The sequence below is a fragment of the Sciurus carolinensis genome, chromosome 8, assembly GCF_902686445.1.
Source record: "Sciurus carolinensis chromosome 8, mSciCar1.2, whole genome shotgun sequence".
Classification (NCBI taxonomy): Eukaryota; Metazoa; Chordata; class Mammalia; order Rodentia; family Sciuridae; genus Sciurus; species Sciurus carolinensis.
Genome location: NC_062220.1, coordinates 62,242,228 through 62,265,792, shown reverse-complemented (window position 1 = coordinate 62,265,792; position 23,565 = coordinate 62,242,228). Strand labels below are relative to the sequence as shown.

General features: G+C 33.7%; 1 protein-coding gene across 8 annotated transcripts in view; it reads right to left on the bottom strand.

Moving 5' to 3' along the window:
• The window catches only part of Magi2 (membrane associated guanylate kinase, WW and PDZ domain containing 2), a 1,289,418-nt gene that overhangs the window by 878,656 nt on the left and 387,197 nt on the right, over window positions 1-23,565 (bottom strand). For all 8 annotated transcript variants that reach the window (XM_047561711.1, XM_047561713.1, XM_047561712.1 and 5 more), the window contains exon 2: window positions 20,217-20,333. In XM_047561711.1, coding sequence (XP_047417667.1) covers window positions 20,217-20,333 — 117 coding nt within the window. The remainder of the gene's footprint in view (window positions 1-20,216; window positions 20,334-23,565) is intronic.

Below are 23,565 nucleotides of genomic sequence, written 5' to 3'. Positions count from 1 at the left end.
CTTTCAGCTAAGATAGCCACTTGCAAAACCAGAAATAATGAGAGTCAAATACTATTATTTGTAGTATATTCCCCTATGTTCTGTTTCTGATCTTGATGTCCCACTCTGGTGAAAAGTTCAACTTACCCACCTTGGTAGCCTGAAGAATGTGACCCTCGACCAAAGATGTTCATATCCTAGTCTGCAGAAACTATGACTATGTCACTTTACTGGCAAAAGGAAACTTGCAGATATGGTTGATGATGTTAAGAATCTTGAGATAGGGATATTATTCCAGATTATTTGAATGGGTACAAATATAACCACATGAGTCCAAATAAGAGAGAGAGACAGAAGGGTTCGAGTCAGAGAAAGATTTTGAAGATGCTACATTTTTGGACTTGAAGATGGAACAAAGGTACCTCTAGACCTGGAAAAGGCAAGGGAGTGAATTCTCCACTGAAGTCCGTGGAGGGAGTATAGTCCTGCCAGCACCATGATTTTAACCCAGTGAAAGTCAGTTTGAACTTCTTCCCCTAGAAATGTAAGATAGTAAATCTGTGCTGTTTAAGCCACTAAGTCTATGGTAATTTGTTATAGCAGCAATAGGAAATTAATATATCCCAAATATACTTAATATACTTAATACCACCCTTTATGGTTCTACTCTTGCTCTCCCAGCTCATTTTTGATTCCAAATTATTCTGGAAAGTCACCCCACTTCCTGCATCATTACTACAATTCACTCCTATCAGTGACTCTGCTTTCTAAGGTCATGTCTTACTTTTATTTCAGCTTCATATAATTTACTCCCCCTTTCCTCTGGTTAAAAACCCAAATCTATATTCTTTGATGGGATAAATTCTCTGGAGGACAACTTGATTCTCTAGCAAATACCTTACCTTTTAATTTTTATATTTTAAGAGCACATTAGTGTCCAAATGATAGCAATTAGAAAGGTAATCTTTCTGAATGAGAATTTGATTACTTCATTCAGTATTAGAAGTTACTAAATCAGTAATTACTAGTTGGAAATTACTAACATTATTTGCTATCTTGATGCTTCACATGCATTTATAGATTATTTTAAACATTTTTCCAAACATTTAAGAATTTATATACATGTATACAAAATTAATATTTAAAGAGTTTTGTTTGCATGTGTTTATTATCTGCAGGTTAAAGTGTCATTTTCTTCAATGACATTTTGATATGAGAGTTATAACTGTGCCAAGGAGTAAATTAATACATTTATTATATCATTTAAGTTTTATTGCTTCTTAACTCACACACATACAAAGTAGAAAAGAGCTCTGCTATTTAGGGTGTTGACTCATAAAATGATATTTCTCTGAAGAAAAATAATGTATTTCAAATTTTAAATAGAAAATGTATACTACTGCTGTTTTAAAACCCTGAGATCTTTTCATAAAGAGACACAGTTATTGATTCTTTCACACAATCATTTTCTAAATAATACATTTCTACTCTGAAAATATATATTCTTTAGAAACATAAAAGTCACTACTTCCAGAAATGAATTTAAGGAAGCAATTACCTCCATCATTGTTTTCAATTACTTTTGAAATTATAATGCTATATTCCTGGTTTTATTATTACTTTATTGTATTTCTCCACATGTATTCATTTATTTATCAACTAGAGGTATCAAATGCTTTTAATTTAATAGACTCAATAATACTTCTCATTAGAATTTTGTCTTGGAGAAAAATCATTTTGGATCTACAGATAATCTTAAAAGAAAATATTTATAATACCCAATTCGGATGTTGGAACTGCTTTACTTATGTTCTATGAACAATAAAAAAGAGAGTTAAATCAAGCAATAATGTACTAGCCAATGGTGGGAGAAGTAGGCTTTCACCATTTGGCGAAGGATATCACAGTAAATCAGGCAGTAAAATTGTCCTTTTTTACTTGGCAAACATTATTTCTATAAAATTATTTTATTTACTGTGGCCACTGAAAAGTCACATAATTTTGTGAAAGCAGTTCTAAACTTTTCCATCCCTATTAGATGCACACTAAAGTGACTTGTCTGCAGCATTAGAGAAGACCCTATATAATCCATACTTAATCCTGGTGTCCAAATAAAATATTGATCTTTAAGTCATGGAAGAATAATTAAGAGAGGACATGACATCTTGCTAGATATGTGTTTCCTTTTAATTTAAGTCTGACTTGTAGAACTCTTAATCATTATACATAAGAAAATCATCTTTGTTAACTCAGTTGCATACTCACATGAAAATGTTCCTATAGAAAATTTCAGGTAATGCTTTCCCATGAAACCTAATCAGTGTTTAGTGGTGATGGTAATACTTTATCCAAATTGTATTTTGTCACATACCATCAGTTATTTCACTGTGTTTATAAATTCTGTGATGTACATCAGAGGACATTTACAAAGACTAATGAAGAGTTAGGTATTTTTGAAACCAAAGCAGAAACAATACTGTTTAGCAGTTAAATGACATTTTTCATTTTCAAATCCCTTTGGCATGAATACTAATTAGTCTTAACACTGCCATGAAGATGGTAAATAAAATTATATCTTTACTCTGGACATAAGAAAATGAAGTAAAAAAAAAAAAAACTAAACCGTTCATTTTTCAATCTTTCACTTTATATGTTACCTATCTATTTAAAATCAAGATCTCTTTAAGTATACACACAAATGACTAATGTACAAAACAACAACAACAAGAAAAAATCCCTCAGAACTCTGGTTTGTTCTAGTTGAAAAATCATCCATGGAAAGTTGATCCATTTCTTCCCCATGAAACCCATCATTCTATTTGCTCTACCTCTTGTCCATTCCAACCAAATATCCTTTCCAGTCTAGCACCCTAGAGCTTGCATAATGCTCTTGTTGTGAAGATGAGTAAACGAAGGTCACGGAAGTTGAAGTGATTTAGCAAAAGTTAGAAAACTAGCATTCCATCCCAGGCAGGCACATACAAGTATCTACACGGTCTTCTGTCATTAAATTGGCTATCCCAATATCAAAGGGTTTTTTTTTTCACTCCCCTTAACTTTCTTGCTTTCCTATAAATTGATATCTCACTACACCATATCCTCCTTAGATGACAAAAGGATAATCAGGAACATACACATCTTTGAGCAGCGAAGAGCCAGGGAAAGGAGAAATGATCTATAGCAGAGTCAATACTTCCAGGTTGAGGATTATGAATGAGTATGTGCCAAAGCAAAAGAGTAAAGGAGCACCCTGCAAGTTGGGAGCAATTACTATGAAACACAAAGAAAACTCTCAAAGCAGAAACTTGGAGGGCATTAATTTTCATGAGGAAGGTCAACACAATTTGTGTGGTAGATGAATAATGTGGCACTTCTAACAAGGCAAGAAGGTGAAATTTTATTTTATAACTTTACTTGGCTTCATGACTTCAGGCAATGGAAAGTGAGAACAATATTAATGAGTTGGAAAAAAGTATAGATATAGGTGTGCTAATGAATACAAGTGTAATTGCTAAAATCTTTCAGGCAATAACTGATTTCAGGAAAGAGCATCCGCTTATAATGACTATTATGTCAATTTAACAACATTAATGTAGCCAAAATATGACAACTTAATCTGATTAAGTTCTGTACATGTTGATAACTATGCTTTCTAGTCCTGCATGGAACCTAATTGAAAATGATTATCTTACTTTCAAGGTTTATTATCAACTACAGAATAAAGGACAATGTGGCACTTCTGTTTCATCCATAATGAACCAACATTTCAAGTCACAGATTTATCTAAGTGATGAAAGTGATCCAGTTCAAGGTGCAAACAAGATAGTAAATTCACAGCATACTATAGAATATTTATTTCCTATTCTCTTTTCCCATTAATCATGTTTGAAAGTCTCTTCTATTGTAGAAAATTGAATGAAAACATGAATTTTATTAAAAGGTTTTATTTCTTCATTATTTTAAACAAAACAAATTACTAGCATGTCAGTTAAAATATCATGTTAGGCACTGAAGAACAATGCAATAGCATGTTCTCTGTATGAATTCCATCCATTTACATTGATACACACACAAATAGCAAAGGAAAATAAAGATTGATAATTGCCTATCTTCTTATTTCCAAGAACTGAAAAAAGAAGTGAACACATTTACTCCAAAGATTCACTTTCATATGAAGGACTCTTCAGTTTCTATGGGGGTGATATAACAAATGAACTTCCAAATATTAATGTTTTGTTCAACATTGCAATGTTTTAGTCTGATTTATTAAAGTTCAACATGGGCCAGGACAGACTTCCTTTTAGTGGTGAGTACATCAACTAGAATATGTGGCCATTGAGTTCACTGCAGGAGGGGAAGAAAAATGAAGGCAATTAATCAACTGTCTAAAGTCATTTTGTGTTGCCATAACAAAATACCTGAGGCTGGGTATTTTATAAATAAAAGAGGTTTATTTGACTCAAAATTCTGGTATTTGCCAGGCCAAACAGCATGGTGCAAGCTCTGATGGGGGCCCCCTGACTGTCATGACATGGCGGAGAAGTGGAAAGGAAAATGGCTTCCTGTAGAAGGGCCAAGTGCATTGGGTAACTGAACTTTTGAACAAATCTCTCTCAGGAGAACTATCTAGTCACAGGAGACCTGACCTACTCCAGTAAGAGAACATTAATCCATTTATGGAGATGGAACTGAACCTCATTACCTCCCACTAGGCACCACATCTTAAAGGTTCCACCACCTTGATACCCTGCCCTGGAACCAGGCTTCCAGCACATGAGGAAGGGCAGAGGGGAGACTGACCACAAGCAAATCATAGTACCAACTCATAATTGCCTTGGCCACATCCATTGTCCACAACTTGTCATATGGTACCAGCCCAACAAAAAGGAAAGGTGCAAAACTACAGGAAAATGTGATATTTGGGAACTCTACATTGAGTTTTGCTACTATTAATGTTTGATTATTTCCAAGAAATTAAGCCCAAACCAAACAAAAAATTTATTTAATTAAATCTGGATAGTTATGTCTGGTGGGGTGAATTTTAACAATTAGCAGACAATGAAAAATATGGGTGCTAAATCTACAAAAGCCTTAGAAAAGGCAGTTAACACAAGATAGAGGCTTCATTTTGAACAAAAACAGAGACTATTGGGAAACATGTTCACTCTGTCTTTTAATCTTCCAATTAAACCCATTAATTAAAGTCCTATGTTATTTTGCATTTCTCAAATGCTTAATTGATCTTCTATAAGCTTATCTCTAAGGGTTGAAAAGGAAGGTCAATAAACTTAGACAAAATTTTACAACTTGGTGATATATTACATGGTGGTTGCTGAATGCACAATTTATTCACCAGGGACCTCTCTTTTTTCATAGCTGTAATGAAGTGACCATTTTGCAATCACCCTTCAGTGGAGGTAGGATTTTTACTCAGGATGACTGTTTCAAGTCTGCCTCAAGGATGTACTTGGAACCGAGATAGAGGACAGAATAGATTAGAGCTAGAAGGAAAAATAAGACAAAAAGCCAAAGTAGATAGATTATGACAAAGGGATATCCAGATCAAGGTGAATCAGCAATCTAATTCAAAATTTGGAATAAGTAAAAGAAAAAGTAAATTTCTATAATTCTGTAGCAATGTATGCACACTTTCATTTGTGTATTTTCATTTGCAGCCATGTCCTTAGTAGTATGCATGGACATCTGGATGGAGAACGTTCCAATGGAGAAAGCAGCCCAGGACATTTTCATTGACTACATGTCCAGATTAATTACATCAGTGCTAATTACATTGTTTAATAGTAGCTGTCCTGCTGCTACTTTCATCTCTCCTGTAAATAAAGACTACCTTTACCCCAAAGAATTGGCTGTTAGATGAATTGCATTATGCTAGTCAAGGCTTAACCACCTGTCATATTTTTCATTAGAAAAATATTTTAGATTGTAATTATCTGTGATGCTTCATACACTTGTAGGAAAAATGCAACAGTCTCAGGGGAAGAGATCTGACTTATTTGGCTGATGCTGAATGAAGTTCATGAAACATTTTATTCTGCAGAGTTGAAGTAAGACATGATGGTACAATGGGGCTAGGAGGAGAGGAAAATTTAGAGGCATGGTTTTAAAAGATTTTAAAGACTAAGAGTTTGAGATTGTTCTCAGTGCCTCAGATTGAGAATAATAATTATAATGATTAATTCTGAATAGATCCTTTACCCTCCCATATACTCTCAGCAGCATGTGCTCCTCTACCTATTCTAGAGTCCATATCTTTGTCATTCCAAATTATTTTGCTTCCACCCCAAGTCTTTCCTTCTTCGTTCAAGTACACACAGTGTGAGGTGGATGCAAGACTAAAATTGGCTGAGGATTCACATGAGGCCTTGATGTACACTCTGATTTCCAGCCTACATGGTATCCTCCTTGCAAGTTGCACCAATCCATATAGCAACCATACAATATCTCACCTGCTGCTGACTTCCTGACTCCACTGGCACTGGACCATACATTCCTATACATAGTTAGATAGACTTCATTTGATTTTCTCTCTCTCCCTCCCTCTCTTTCTCTGTCTCTCTCTCTCTGTCACAAACACACACATACACAAACATACACACACACACATATTTCACACATATTTCTTCAATCTGTCCATCTACTGAATAAGTGAATGGAATAAGTGGGTGAATAAATGTCTGTTCAATACATAAAGATGTCCAAATTGGGTAGAATTATAGCTGATACCTTCTCAGTTAATTCATAGATTCTAAAATCTAGTCCCTAACTTTGAAAGTCTCAAGAAGAATTTTGTTCAGTGCCTGAAGAGATGAAAATCTGAAAATACATGTTAACTAAAATTTATATTTAAAAAATGACTCTTACTAGAATACCCTAAGTCTCCCTAATAAATATACAAGAAGTATATATAATCAGGTAGGCATAAGTCCATGAGAAAATGTATCTTATACATATGAATTTGTGATGGAGTTCAGTTAGAACCAGAGAAGCTATGGAAACCAAGTTTAATGGCCTCAAGTAATGCAGGATGCTTTCACTGCGAAGCTGATGTTGATCATGGGACACCAGTGGCTTCATTGAACCTACTGTGAGCATTCTCTTGATAGGGCATTCTCATTACTGTAACCAGATGATTAGAGTTCAATTGTTAAGATTTTTATGTCTTCGATGCTTGGTAGTGCATGTTCAAGCTTCAATTACTTGACCTTCCTTCTTAAAATTGTCTCCTTGACATATTTCTCTACTGAATTGGTTTTCGGCTGGAGATTTTTGCCCCTTTCAAGGGACATTTAGCAATGTCTGAAAACATTTTTGGTTGTCACAACTCAGAGAGTATAATACACATGTAAGGGTATAAGGTAGGGATGTCTTACATCATAAATATCCTATAGTATGCAGGGCAGCCCCACAACAAAGAATCATCCACCTGGACAGATTGAGAAACCATGCTCTAGAAATGGTATCTAGGACAATATGTTTATACTGTAGTTTAATTTGCCCAGGAGTAATTTTGAACCTTAAATGTGTCTCTACACACTGTATTTTGACCCCACAAGTATAGAAGTTTAACCAGCAATAAGGCAATGTGTCTTACCCTTGTCCAAGTACTTAGTGACAACTCATTGTATTTGCAAATACTCCCACCAAATACTATTAAATTTTTATTCCTTCAATATGGGATTGTTTCCTACAATTCCACATAAGAACTTTTATAGTAATAGCCAGATTTATTGAATATTTATTTTCTACAAGGCACTGTTTTGTGCATCATAAATCTTAATCCTCATTCTGTGAGGAGGGCATGTGAGGCAGGCACTATTTCATCCCCATTTGATAAATGATAAAACTGAGTCATAGAGAGGCTCTATAGTCTAAGTCTGGCTCATCAGAAAATGGTACATCTGATTTAAATCTAAGCACCTTACTCTATTATGTTGTGTGACCAATCTTGTTCTAAAAGGTCAATAATATGCAACAAAGTATTAAAAAAAGAAAGTTAAAACTCTTCTAACCACGTTCAAGATCCTCTATATCCTTTACCTTCTCCAGTTTTCTTGACTTACCATCCAATCCCGTGGAACACAGACACTCCACTCCTACTTTTCTCATGCCCAAGGATCAATTTAACAGGTCTCAACTGGAATGCCATTCTAGCTCCTGTCATCTTTTCAATCACTTGATTTCCAAAGTTGACTTAAAAGGCTGGCCTTTTACCTGAGGCTGTCAGCATGGCTGCTGTGGCTCATGCTAATATGACTTTTGCCATTCTTATTGTTTTGTTAAAAAAAAAAAATTAGGGATGTTAAACATCTATTTTGTGATGGATGTAAAAAAGAGGAATAGATAGATAAACCAATATATAATAAGTAGACAAAAATAAAAGCATATATTTGCAGATAGACCCAAACTGGGTTAAAGTATCTATGTTCTATTATTTACTACCTACATATGAACTTGAACTGAGTTTAAGTTTCCAATCTGTAAGATGTATATAAGATGTATAAGTGCTTGTATATGCCATGTGCTTGATATGGTTTTAGGTGTCTTTACACAAAGGCAAGGGTAGATCAATGCAACATTCCCTAATTACCTTATGTGTTATTAACTGCCAGATTTCTTCTAAAGAAGCTATGGATCCATTGTCCTCAGTGTAAGAGTTTTGCTCAAAGACTCTGGGGGCTCAGAATAGTTTTAGGGTAAAAAAATGTGTGCCTCTAAGTATCAGATTGAACACATTCACCATTGCAGGATAATCCAAGAAAACGTTTAGTCTTTGAGGGAGCTGCTGTAATATTTTATCTTTCCTTTTTTATTCTTCTCCCAATAATAAGAAATATAGAGCATGAATATATAAGAGCAGAGATAAGCAGTTTCCAAAACCACATTCATATTACTCAATTAAAAGTTTAAGCATTGTGTATTTATTGGTTCACATCTTCATGGAATCCAACAGTCTAGTCATTATTGTTAAGTAAAGATGAATTAACTCAGATTATCTTAATAATTAATCATCCTCCCAAAGCCTTGAGTCTGGCTATTAGTCTTAACTATAACACAGGGTAGTTATTTTACCTTAGTTTGCTGTATGTATTCCATTTACTCATCCATAAAATGAGAATATTATATGTGCCTTATTGAACTTGTGATAAGGATAAATCCCTAGAGAAGAGCACCTGTGTGGTAATCATTCCATATTCCCAGCACCCAGCCAGTCATATGTACACAGTACCTCTCAATGTTAGCAGGACTGAATTAAAATGTTACAATATATGAAAGTTTATAAATTTTTAATCTCTTTACATTTAACAGGTTATTAAGTGCATTAATGACACTTTGATTTAACAACCACATTTTTTATAACCAATGAATCTGGAATATAAGTTTTTATGAATGTAACCATATTCATAAAGAGGATAACACCCAAGTTATGGTGTAACTGAAATTATACTTTAATGTTTGTACCAGAGAACCAGATGATTTTTTTTCCAAGCTGATATTAGGTCAATATATTGGTTCAAATACAGATTTTCCAAAGCGAATATAGTTATGTGTTTCTTGTATGTGTGTTTTTAATGTACTTCAAACTGCCAGAAGACTCAGAGCATTGATTCCTTAATGAATTCTGAGGCATGGAAATGATGATGGGGCCTAACACACTGCCAGTGTTGAACTCTGATCACAGATATTGTGCTACTCAGTGCTGAAAGCATCTTGCTTCTTTCAAACCATAATTAATTTTCTGTAGTGCTTCAAATAATATATTCAACTCCTCACTTTTAATTAAGATTCCTTTTCTTGCTCCAAATTTAAATTATGTTCTAAAAGCATTTTTGTCAATTGCTTTTTCATGTGAGAAATATAATTATGAACTAAATTTTGTTAGTGTCACATTCATACTTTTTAATAATAAAGTTGTGAATAAAATGAACAAAGACTCTTACACACATTTAAAATGTCTCATTCTATAAGTTGAGTAGAATGATTCCAGAATACACTGATAATGCATAAGTATCCTTGTTTTCCAAAGAACAAATACATTTCCTTGGTAGCTTATAACTAGTGAGCATCATATAAATTAATCATTATGTGCCTGAACATAGGTAATAAAGCAAAAACCTTAACAAATACTCTATAAGTCTTTTTATTCAGATCTGGTAACAATTATCAATATTGTTAGTATTTGATTATTGGCTAACCAACACAGAGAATTTAAAACTTTGTGTTTTAATATATAATAACTTTAAGGCTCACTACTACAACTGTATGCCCGTGAGGTTATCACCAAAAAGAAACATGTTTAAAGGCGACATTTTCTTTCATAGCAAAAGACTTTACAGGTGTGATGTTTTCCATAGGACAGTCCCTGTGTTGCTTCCCTAACTTCTTAGGTGTCAAGAGGCAATTGTGGCAATTGCAGCCACGGTGGTAATTTCTCAATTCAGGTTTCTGAAGTCTAGGTCTTAGCTGCAGGCCTCAGAAGCAGCGATCTTTCTGGCAGGGTTATAACCTCTCCAAACGGTACCGTATTGTTTGAGTATTACTCCTGAGGATCTAGTCTGCAACCTCCTTCTCTAGCTTTTTAAGCAATTTTCTAAACAATGAGTTCCCTAAACCTCTTCTCCTTAAAATACCTTGTATGGTTTCATTTCCTAAGCTGAAGACTGAATGACACATTATTTGTATTTTTTTTGGAATATGAAATAGACAAAATATTTCTTTGCCTTTGAAGGCAGTAGAAAGAGAAACGAAGTTTGGCAGAAGTGAAGCATGACTATACACCCATTGGCTCCTGGATGATTTACATTGCTCACTGATCACTAGGTATCATTGTATTAATCTGGATACTTTGAGTCAGAATTGGAGCATATAAACAGAAGCCAGTGACATGGAAGGGTATGTGTGTACATTTCAATCCTGTTTGTGCCTGGTAAGGGCAACAATCAAGTGTGCAAACTTGTGCAACCACAGAATTGTGTTGACAGGGGGTGGGAGTTCTGGACATCTGAGAAGCTGTCATTATACTGAGCCATAAGACAGCTGAGTCAGTGCAGAGTCACTGCAGAATGGAAGAATAGTACTGTTCTTCAGCAGTAGAAGGGCTTTTTTCCCTGTTATTATGTTATTAACTCTAAACAGTCCTGTTGCCTCTACTTTGGTAACCTGTAGATGAAATGGGAAGATGTTTGCCATTATTGAATAATATTGCCTATGACTTTGGTCATTTGGAGGCTGTAGGGTAATGATAGCACTGGGGTCCTGGACAGCAGCCGTGGAAATGTGTGCAATGTAGAGGTCGAATATACTTCACTACCACTTTCATGAATTTCTCCCCCTGCTTTTATGGAAACATTAGATAATCAATGAAGATACACATCTATGTTTTGGAGTCTCACAAAATTTGTTGAGTATTGTCTGAGAAATCAGAGCTCTAAGGACTAAGGAGGTAACACGATACCCCCAACAAAGGGTCTTGACATCAGATAGTCATAGACTTGCGTTACTTCTCATCTATTTACTGACTGTGTAGTTTGGGAAGGGTCCATAACCTCTCTAAGCTTAAGTTTGCTGATCTGAACAATGGAAACTACAACACATTTCTTAGAGAATTGCAAAATGCAATGACATAATAATACTTGCACACAGACGTTTGGTAAATGTTCATTCATTTCCTTCTTCTCAATCTACCCCCATTACCCCGACAAGGATTTATAAAATAATGCTTGTATGAAATGCCAAGTTAAAGAACTGTAAACTTGGGCTGGTATTGTAGGTCAGTGGTGGAGCGCTTACCTTGCATGTGTGAGTCACTAGGTTTGACCCTCAGCACTGCATAAAAATAAATAAATAAATAAAATAAAAGTAACGTGTTCATCTACAATAAAAATATTAAAAAAGGAACTGAAAACTTACATAAACACTAGCTTATAAATTTTATATAATTATAATTTTATATTTAGTTAAGAATTTAGAATATGAAATGCATCATAAACACTAGCTTATAAATTTTATATAATTATAATTTTATATTTAGTTAAGAATTTAGAATATGAAATGCATATAGAAAGTGTAGTAGAGCTGAGTTCAAAAAGTTTTTACAAGCAAAGTTCATAAAATAAAAAATAAAAATCTTTTATTTATTTATATATATATCTCCCTTCCCCTCAGTACTGGAGATTGAATACTGGGGTACATTACCACCTCAGCCTTTTTATTTTTTATTTTGAGATAGGGTCTCACTAAATTGCCAAGGTTGCTGAGTCTGGTTTTGAACTTGTGATCCTCCTGCCTCAGTTTCCAGAGTAGGTGGCAATACAGGTGTGTGCCACCATACCTGTAAAAAAACCTTTTAGATGATGGAGACTCTTTTACCTATATCAAGATAACAATACTAATTATTGGAATAATACACTTATCAATTAAAAATTTTCTTTTACTCCTCTTTGATATTTTGTATTCCAATATTTATGGCAATGGCATGCTAAAGAAAAGACAATTTGGAACTTGACTGACTAATGGACAATCAAAAGACTCATTTCAACATAAAAATAATAGACTTGAATTGTATTCAGGACATGAAATCTCAGACTTCCTACAACTATGCAAATCCCTTAATAAACTGTTAGTGTTAATGAACTAAAAAAATGAGAAGTGGAATCAGAATTCCTACCAGCAATGAGAGAGAACAAATATACATAAGTTGACATTAACTCCCCATTGCAGTCTTGTCTTTGGAGAACAAGTTAAGAAATTACCACTGATATGTAGAACTGGGATGTGTGAAGTAACAAGGGAAACTTTATTCTTATTCAAATGGAGTTTGTACAGATATTTGCGGACTTTGTTAGCATGAATAGCAACTTTCCTGCAAGTTAGTCTTTAACTAGGAAAGACGCAGCTTGGAATAGAAACTGGAAAACTAACTGGGAATCCATTCTATTCTACACTTCTGACTTGCTTAAGAAAGGCAGGATCCATGTATATTTTTAAATGGAATTGATTGTCAATCCTGTATCACTCTTAACTTTTAATTACCCTATTTGAGAAGCTCTACGGACTCTCCTCAATTTTTCATTTGTTCTGTAAAATCCTTGTCTGCAGTGAGCATTGATTTAGCCTCCCATTAAGTAGACCCATTTGGGTTTCTAACCAGGATCATTCACTCACATAAGTGACATTTATTAAAGTTCAACATTAGAAGACATTAAATTTCACATTAAACATCTTATCATAAGGATTACAATCACATTTTCATAATAATATACCTCATGCTTCAGAAGTCTTTATGTCAAATCTCAACTCATTACATATTCCAAAGAAGGAGAGCAATTTAAAAAACTTTGTATTTCCCATTATGTTTATTTTCTTATCCACTTACTAAACTGGACCATATTTCAGAATTTCATGAATAGTGAAGGCAGATTTCAAGGAACATCAGAGTTATGATGGCATCTTTAACTTGACATTCATAGAAAAATCTGAAAGTACACGCATGGCTGGTTTTATCCAGAACTGCACTTAATTTAAACCCAGCTCTTTATTTTTCCCTGAAGTGTCTGCTGTATTTGATATATCTTCAGCTTCCATAAGTTGTTTACACCTGCTTGATATCAAGGGCATTTCATACTCAGAATAATTTAAGCATATTGGAGGAACTAATTTGAATTATGATAAAATAAAGAAAAGCAAGCCAGTAGAATCAGAAACCACAGAATTTTAGAATAGAAAGAATCACTCAAATTCATTTCATTCCTTCCTTTCCTATGATCCAGAGGTTAAGGCCTTAGCCAAGTTCCTACAATTAGTGGCAAATCCTGGTTCAAAACCAATGACTCCCAATTCTGAGATGAGTGCTCATTCCACAGTTCCATGTTGTGAAGTAAATAAAGTCAAGGGTTAATGTTACTTTCTATGATCCAGCAATGTTAAACTGCAATGTGTGAATAGCTTTGACTAAAGTACTAATATTAGAATGGCTGTAACTTGAATCAGCTTTCCTTTTCCTGTTGCTATTTTGTCTAGGTGCCTATGAGTTAGAAGTTAACTGCACTACCATAAACCTAAGGTCTTAAAATACCATGTTAACACTAGTGTCCACTGTCATCTACCTACAGCTGTTCTTCAGCTACTTACATAATCATTTCATAGCATAAGTAGTAATCAATTGACTCTGGAAACTTGGGTAGGTCTGAAACTGACAGAGTCCTAATTCTTTTCTTTCAAACAGTGCAGAGGTATAAAATGAGAAGGGTTGATATGCTTACATACCAGCACAGAGGACTATGACTTTGAAACCTGTAGGGAATACTATGCCTCCTGAAAGGTGGGCTATTTTCTATTCAAAGTGATGACTGGCTTTTCTGGAAAAAATGGCCTCAGGCACCAACCCCCCATTTATTCTTTGGAAAGCAGCTTGGAACACTGAAGTCCAAAGTTGTACATTCCAACAGCCAAATTCATGTATAGCCAACAAAGCCAGATTTCCTGTGGAAAGACTCCCATTGATGAAATTGATGAAGAGTGAGAAAAGAGAGAGAGAGAGATTGAGAAGACACAAACAGAGTAAATCCAAAGGAAACATTGGGTCACAACAACATAAGGAGCCAATCAAGTCAGGACAAAAGGGAATTTTATGTGGCTGGGAAGATCAGTAAGATTTTTACTGTTCATATTTATTATTCTTATTTTGTGCCAGATGTATTATTTTATTCTAAAACAAGTGCTCTGTAGTGTCCCATGGATAAATCAATGTAATCATTTCTAATCACTGCTAACGGTCATGCTCCTTGACTTTTCATGTTAAAAAATTTTGAAGCCCATTCATTCTCTCCTGTACTCTATCAACCAAACTAATGGGCATTTACCATCTGAGTAAGAAAGACACATTCATTTGTTAAAGGATGAGAGGAAAAAAATTATAAAATTATAGTACTTTTGTATAAATAACTTGAAACTGGATCTGGATCTTAATATTCTCAGTGAGAAGATGATAAGCCTATTACAGATTTCTGCACAGTAACAACACATTTAATAAATATGTCAGGCAGGCATACATCTGAATAAATAAATTAGTAAAATACTTTCAAGTATTTGTTACTGCTTGGAAGCTTTTTAAGTCTTTCCTTTGGTCTAGTCTTCCAGGGCAGTGTAAAAATCTCTCAAGAAACTTAATTTCATTTGTTTATAGATTTCCTTCTCTTTTAGCCCATAATGCTGAGAACCATATTTATTCTCTAATAACTCTCATTCTTAACACTTAGCACCAAATATAATTAGTATGTTTTTAAAAATCAAATTCATTTCAAATAACAAAAATCTGGCAATTTGATTCTGAAATAATTGCAAAAGAATATGTTTCAAACTCTAAAAGTAATTTCAAAAACGAGTTTCTACATTGATGATTCTTATTTGAGGCAACATGAATAACATTGAAACAGATAAATAATTTACAGTTGTAATATGTTGGTTTAAAATTCAGTTGGATTGGAGTCTTCTACTCCTCTGCCTACATGTATTGTACAGTCCGACCTGAGTCCATCTCAGCACAGAGGACTATATTGTAAAGGCATTCTGAATGCAGAATTATATTTGTCGTCTCTAACCAAGAGAAGTTCTTCCACTGGGAAAAGATTGGTTTATGCCAGCAAACTAATCCACAGGTGAATGCCACTCTTCCTTCTTACTCCATGTTTAGAAATGTACTTTACGACCAAAATTAGGAGCAATTATAGGGGTTTTTTATTCCCACAAAAAAAATTGTCTTGATGAATATTCTCAATTTTATTAAGCTTTTAAAGAACTGATTTTTGCATAAAAATTAAGATTATTTTCCCCATGGAGTGGTCTAAAGAACTCTGACACAATTTAATCTTTTTAAGCAGATATGTGACAAACCAGCCCCCCTCTACTAGTTCTTTCTGACCATAGCTTATATAGAATTACTTAATTAGGAAAAGGGGATGTTGTTCCCATGTATAGCTTTATCTTTTGGTTTGTTGGTAATTGCTACTAATAGGAGACCGTGTTTCAAAAGTATCAGAAAATAAAATAAATATATTAGAAACCTAACAACTTTATGGTTGACAATGCTTCTTTTTAATGTGGTGTAGTTACTAAAAGTACTTAAATATGTAGAGACATCATTGTGAGTTATACCTCAATCAGATCTTCTGCAAAAGTAATTTCTTTCATATCTTAAATCTATGTTTTTCATTTTATTCACTCTTTATGGAATAGTTTTAGACTTTAGTTTTATTGATTTTTGCCCTTTACTTGGTATACAATGGTATTTTTTCTGACTTCAAATAAATTTAAAATATTTCCCAATAAAACCATCTCACCAAATGACAAAGTATGGTCTTGGGAGAGAAGTTTAATTTAACTACCTTCCATTTCATTTTGAAACTTTTAAAATTGGTTGTTGAACTTCTTTCCCATGTCATCTGGTATACTGGGAAAAGTATCTAAAATTTATATTTATGCTCATACCTGTCTTGAAAATTAACTTTTCTCTAACAAATATCAAAGATCCAAAGAACTAGGACTTTATCAATAAATTGCAGTAATTATTTTTCTCATATTTAAGAAGCATGGTCAGTTTAATTGTGGTTGATAGACTCAAGAGTTAAATATATATCATCATTATACTCAGTAGACTATTAAAGCCAAAGAACTTCGTTTTACTCTTTAAACACTTGCAAATTATTTCAATATTTTTCAGTATTAATTCCACTAATTTCCCTCAGATATTTTTGAATCTATACTAACCAAGGGACGATGCATGCTATCTTGACTTTGTACATGTAACATGCTGTGATGAAACAATTTTATTTACTCTCTGAGGACTGTCAAGTTGGTGCTTCTGAAACTGCCTTTTGTATACTATTAGAGTAATTAAATCCCACATGATGTACTAAACTCTTCCTAGTCTTTGATCTATATACATATTGCCAGGTCAGTTGTTATCATATCCTAGGCTACAACAGTTTTGTATTATTGTCATTTATTATTTCTTCCGAAGTTCAATTACATAAAATATTATATAGCCTGAAATCTTATAGTAGAAAGATTAGTTTGCAGTCTTCATTTACAATTAGCAATCACTTTTTAGTATGTCAGGTTGCTCTAGAAATCTCTATTTTTCCTTATTAGTTGTACAATTAGCAACTGAAAGTCACATATTTAGGAATGAATTTGGGTCTTCAGCAGACATGAATCAGGTGACCGGCTTAAGTTTTACATAAATATTATATAAACAGGAAATATTAAGACTCAGTTCCTAAGGTTCTTTTCTTCGTGATCTGATCTGAAGGAATCATGAGTGATCACATCATAGTCTCTCTGTGGGTATGTGTGTGTGTGTGTGTGTGTGTGTGTGTGTGTGTGTTTGTGCAGTTGGAACTCAAGCTTACTTTATTTGCAACAACCTTGTCTATGTGACCAAGTTCTCCTTCCATGCCTGGAGATCTACGTTTTTAAAACCAAATATTTTGGAGAAATATGTTCTTACATAAGGTTCTGGGGAAATGAAATGAAAGGTTTCATACAATCATCCCTTGCTTATGGGAACAGATTGATAGAATTTTCAATTATTTTAGTTAAACACCAATAGATACCTGGACTAGCCACCTCCTTTCCCTGCTTAGCTCAGAAACCAACCAGCAACCAGACACAGGTTTTCCACAGGGGTTTGTACAGGAGCCAAGTTATCTATGACTGGATTTGACCAAGTGTAAATATGTGTGTGAGAGCAGTTGGGTCTATGGACCCCTAGCCCCAGAACTTTCTCTTATTCACTGGCCAATAAAAAATCCAGCTCTAAGACTTGGTTCTTTTCCTTTTAGTGACTGTTGTTGGTAGTGGAGTAATATCATGGAGAAAGCAGAATTACTCAGGTATTGCCTTATGAAAAAAAAGTCTGCCTTCACATAGTTATAAGTTGACAATAATTTTGTTTCAATGTAGTTATCGAGGACCTATTTCTGTTGCCACTGCTAGATTAAAAAGAGGTGAGTGAATATATATTAACACATACATGGATAGGAGCAATACTATGCCCTTTAGTCATTTAGTACCCTTTTATTATACTGAATTTATGACCCAAGAGAACATTTTGACCCCAGAGAATGTGTCACAAATGTGATTCCATACTCAATGCCAATTGATGTGTTGGATACACATGTAGTTTCTAAGCCATGGTAGGATTTTTCCAATACTGAAGTATTTTTAATGCATACTCTCTGAATATATCTGAATACTTCAGTAAAATATATAATGAGTGAAGATGGTAGATTTTCCACATCCAAGTCATCAATATAAAGCTATTTTTAAGAAAATAAATCAGAATCATTTTTAATCTCAAAATTTTTTTTCACTTTTATGCCAAGTTAAAAGCACTGATAGTGAATGGTGTCATTCATTGACCATTAAGCGTGGTGGCTGCAAAATCCAAGAATAATTCTTTATCACAATATTCAGATTCATTGAGTTCCTAATTATCTCTTTTGTAGGAACAATTCAAGGATTTCTAATTGAATTTATGACCTCGTACCAAAATCACATCTTGAAACTCTTTACATTTACTCACATAAGTCTAGTTATTTTACCCTTATATTTATTTTGTCTTCATAGTCTTTCTTTGGTACTTTAAAAAGAGATCCTTTATTTCAGAGCTTAATTAACTAATGCAAAATTTACTCTCATTATCCTTATATTTAATTAAGATTTTCTTATTTATGTCATCGCCTTAGCAAGGACTACGAGTATTTCTGAATGTCAGCCTCTTATCTATTTCCCTCAGCTTTTAAACATAATAAAGTGGCTGGATTCTTTATTTAGTATTTCAGATCTCCTTTCTTTCATGTCACAAAAGATAAATTCACACGGTTGCACTGACAACATCATGGCTTTGAAAATGCGTCCACCCGTTACCTTATAAATAGTTCAGTCACTTACTTTAATCCATCTTCTTCTTCCCATCACTTGGATGTCAAACTAGCAAGTTTAAGAATGCACTTTCCTCAACTTTAAACCAAGAGTCCAAAGTCTATTTATTTAACTAACAACACACTGAAAGAGGAATAATTTTGGCCAACAAGATGTCAGTCAGCAAGTAGTCTTATTTAGAAACATTTGATAGTCATGCTCTGGCAGTTTTATTTTGATGAACATTGAGTAGTGCTAACAATGGTGAGAGTCTACCCCTCATAAAATGGGTGTTGGTTAAATGGCTGGGTGGTTACCTGTCCATCTTCACATCTTTGTGTGTTTTCAGTATTTCAATATAATCATCTATCTATATCATTTACATAGTAGTGGGGGTTTAATGCTGGATGTCAAAACCAATATTTTTTGTTTGCTTATTTGTTTCATTTACCCTAGTCAAGTTTTTCTTTCTTTATTAAATTTACAGAGCCCATGGCTTTGAGTTTATTAAAGTTTAGGGCGGAATTGAAATAAAAGGAATATACATAACACACACAGACCAGAATTTCTGGAGAGAGTCTTTGGAGGTCATAAAATCTCCCTTGAAGAAAATAGCTTTTGATATTGAAACAAGAGCTAGGACCTGAGTTGAAAAGTTCTTTATTGTCCTCAATATTCTACTAGAAGATTGTCAAATGACTTGAAAGAGGTACTAAAGTTCATTTGTGAATTTTATCACTTCACCTATTTCTTTCTTTTAAGGGAAAATCAGGAATTGATGTTTGTGGACTTCTATAGGTTGCATAAAAAAATCTGCCTCAACATCACTTCCTAAGAATTCCAGAATATTATCTTTGATTTTCCATGTGTACTTTTTTTTTCACTTATGAGATTCCCTTGCTGCAAACCTGAGCTGAAGGAGTTACTGTGTAAATTCTATGTACAAAATAGCTGTTTCAACTAATAAATTGAATTTGCATTCTCCTGTCTCCTGGTGTGGAGTTCTACTTCAATCATGATTCATTCTGAATCACCAAAAGTCTGGACTAGAATCAATATTTTTCAGTACTAACTTGAGAAGCATTGAGTTAGATTTTATAGCTTGAAAAATCACAAGTCTCCTCTGTCTACAATTTCATTATACACCACACAACCGGAGTTGTAAGTATTTAACATTTCTATGTCTTAAATTGGTTTTCTGTTTCAAATCAGTATGACTTAACTTTTAAACAATAGATATAGAGCTGAACATCTCTCTACTAACACGGGAAGAAAATAACATCACCCATTCTACTCACACGGCACCGTGCGGAGGTAGAGGTTGTCACGGATGATTTGCTGAAGTTCGTGGTCAACAGAACCCTTCTGAAATCGTAAGTTGAGGTAGTGACGAAGGTCCTTATCAACAATTCCTCCTGAAATAATAACATTTTTTAGTAAAGGATGTCGAATAATGATAAGAAGGTAATTTAATTCTGTCATAAATCTACTCATGAGCCCATCTAAAAGATGAATTCTTTCATATTGCTCTTTTGACTTCCTGAAACATTTACTGCTTTCATAATAAAACAAATAACATTTGCTGAGAAAACAATTGCCTGTGAGATCCATGCTCAGTGTTTGGCATGTATTCTTTAATTTATTCTTCATTTAGAGTGAAATTTATATTATAGTAAAGGACATATGTTACTCCTGAATTGATACTGAAACATCATAGTGTATAATCATTACTGGGATAAAAAGCAGCTTTATTTATTTCTTCCCATTTCTCTCTCCCAACTCCTGGCAACACCTATTCTACTTTGAATCTCCATGAAATTGAATTTTCTAGGTATCAAATGTATGTGAAAGCAAAAAGATTAGCCCTTTTGGACTATTTTATTTTACTTACACTGATATATTTAAAATATGAAAAGATTTTAATGTTATTTAAAATTATCTATGGGTTTAGCATGATACAAAAGTTAAACTATTATGCAAATATTAGAGTTTGTTTCCTTTATAACTATAAATCAAAGTAATTTTGCTTTCTTATAATATATGTGAAGATGTTTTTAGCTAGAATGAAAGGCTTTCTTTGGCCAGTGGAAATAATTGAGTCTTTTTTGCTATTATAATTTAATGAAAAGCTGGGATGCTGGTGAGAAAATCAATAACATAAGTCTGTCAAAGATTAAAGGATAACTATGTCAATTTATGTATGTTTATCTGAGAACCTTCCTACTTCTATTTTGGAAAGACTGAATTATAAATCAAAATACCCATAGAAATATAAATAAGAATTCCTGAAATTCATCTTTTCAATCCATCATATTAAGGTTAATTAAACCAACATAGAAAATTAAAGTTGGAAGAAATAGGAAATCTGTAATAGTAGCAAAATCATATTCTCTTCAAATCCTTTTGAATCTCAGAAGAAGAATCACAGGTCTGTTTGCATCACCATGATCATGTAAAATGACATTATGGAGGTGTGCACAAATGCAACACAATCACTTTTACACAAACAATACTTAGTGTATTTGTAAATTATATGATAAAACATTTCTGAAGTTTTTAAAATCCATCATTTCAGTTGCTTCCTCATCTGCAGGTAGAGTCACAGTAGGATGCCATTAAAATAGAATTTTTAACTAAATCAACTATTAATATTCTTACTCTCCAAATAATTATTCTTATATATTTGAGCAAATGTTCTCAATCTTTTTTTACACCCAGTATAACTCAATAAAGGAAAACAAACAACATCAAATGAAGGCATACGGTTTATTTGACGCACATAAATATTACATACTTACATACATAATTTTTTTCAAATGCAGAATCATTTTATCAGCCAGAGAATCAGAGCAATCAGAAATAAAATTTATGAAACTATTATCAGAAAATACCAACAATTACTTATTATGTACATCTCCAAATGCCCTGTGTTTCTGTGGCTCTTGAACTTGCTGGCAGTACAGTGAATTTGTTAATAATTAGAAATCCTGAAACTCCACCCCCACCCACCATTTCTTTCTGGTCAGCAGAACATGCTTACTCTCGTTAATTCATTACAGCCACTGAGCAAGCATCATGCCTGAGACTGTTCTCAGCTGCCGTTTCTGCTGGGTTCTAAGCCTTCAGGTCCTTTGGCAACTGCACCCCCTCTTGCTTCTTTTTTTCTCTCAATCAAATATGTGGGACATGCCAAGTGATGAGATGCTTTCTGGCAGCCCAGGAAAATGCCAACTATAGAACAACAGATGCAGTCTGACCACTAATGTAAGCTAGAATCACTGACCTAAGGTATATGGGTAAGTTCACCTTTTGTAGTACAGGATAATTCTTGCCCCTGAAAATACATTATCAGTTCAAACCATTTCTTCCACTACAAATATCCTGCATTTGTCCAGTTGAAAATTTACCTACCTAAGAAAATAATCACAAAAGCCTGTTGATTAATTTGTTACTGGCTTTTATTGTTTTCTCCCCAAAGGACTTGCTGAAGCAACTAAGAATTAATAAATTCCTTAATTAATTAAAATGAGTTATGACAAATTAGAGTGAAATCCTGTAGGCAATATCATTTATTTTGAAAGGATTTTTCCAAATACTTGATTCCTTCACAATTTGTCATAGCATCTTTTAAGTAAGGCAATTTCATTTATCTAATATTCTTATTATGGCAAATTCTGATAGTTACCTATCCAATGTTTTCCCCCCATTCTTTCCTATTAAAGAACACCAATGTAGTTTCTGGTCTACACAAGCTTCTTCCCAGGACAAGATTCACAGTGATCTACAACAGCCATTCATTTTCGTTCCTCACTTTCCTTCTGACCTTGCAGCTTCCTCCAACAGCTATGTTCTGGTCATTGAGAGATAACACATAACGGATTTCTTAATTTTTTTAACTTAACATGATATTTGAGATGAAGCAGTGATGTTCTGACCGTGGAGTGACAAGCTCAAGGAAAAGGCCAAAGTGCTAGTGATACTGAAGGAGAGTTGGAAATAGCCTGAGTGGGTCTCCAGCAGCTTTACTGACTGGATAAAAACTAAATATGATCAACTACATAACTTAAGATTTCTTGTTATATGAAAAAAAGTAGATATTCGTCTTTAAAAATGTTATGGTAGGGTATTCTTTTAAGACTAATATGGTTGAGAAATGATACAAGAGCCTAATCAATACACATGTATAAATGTTACATGCATGTATGTATAAATAATATACACACATACACACATAAAAAGTATAATTACCCTCGAATAGAAAATTCAATTTAGAGAAATTAAACAACAGATGTTAAACAAAGACTGAACTGAGAAACAGAACCTAGGTCACATTGATGGCCTTATTATAGGTTTATAAGTTAACATTTTTAAACAAGATGAAAAGGAAAGAATTCCACATAGTTTTAAATTGTTTAATAAACTATCTCTTTTTTTTTTTTTTTTTTTTTTTGCCATGGTTATAGTTTTGGTTCCACTGTTAGTGTTTGTAGAGTTTCTGTTCTAACATGTGTTGGTTATGCCTAGATATTGTTGCTTATCGGGTGCATCCATCCATCCATCACTCTGCCAACAGAGCACTATGTCAAATCACCCTCTCATCCTATATTTTAGTTGCTTGTACTTCTCTATGCAAAATATTCAGTGGGC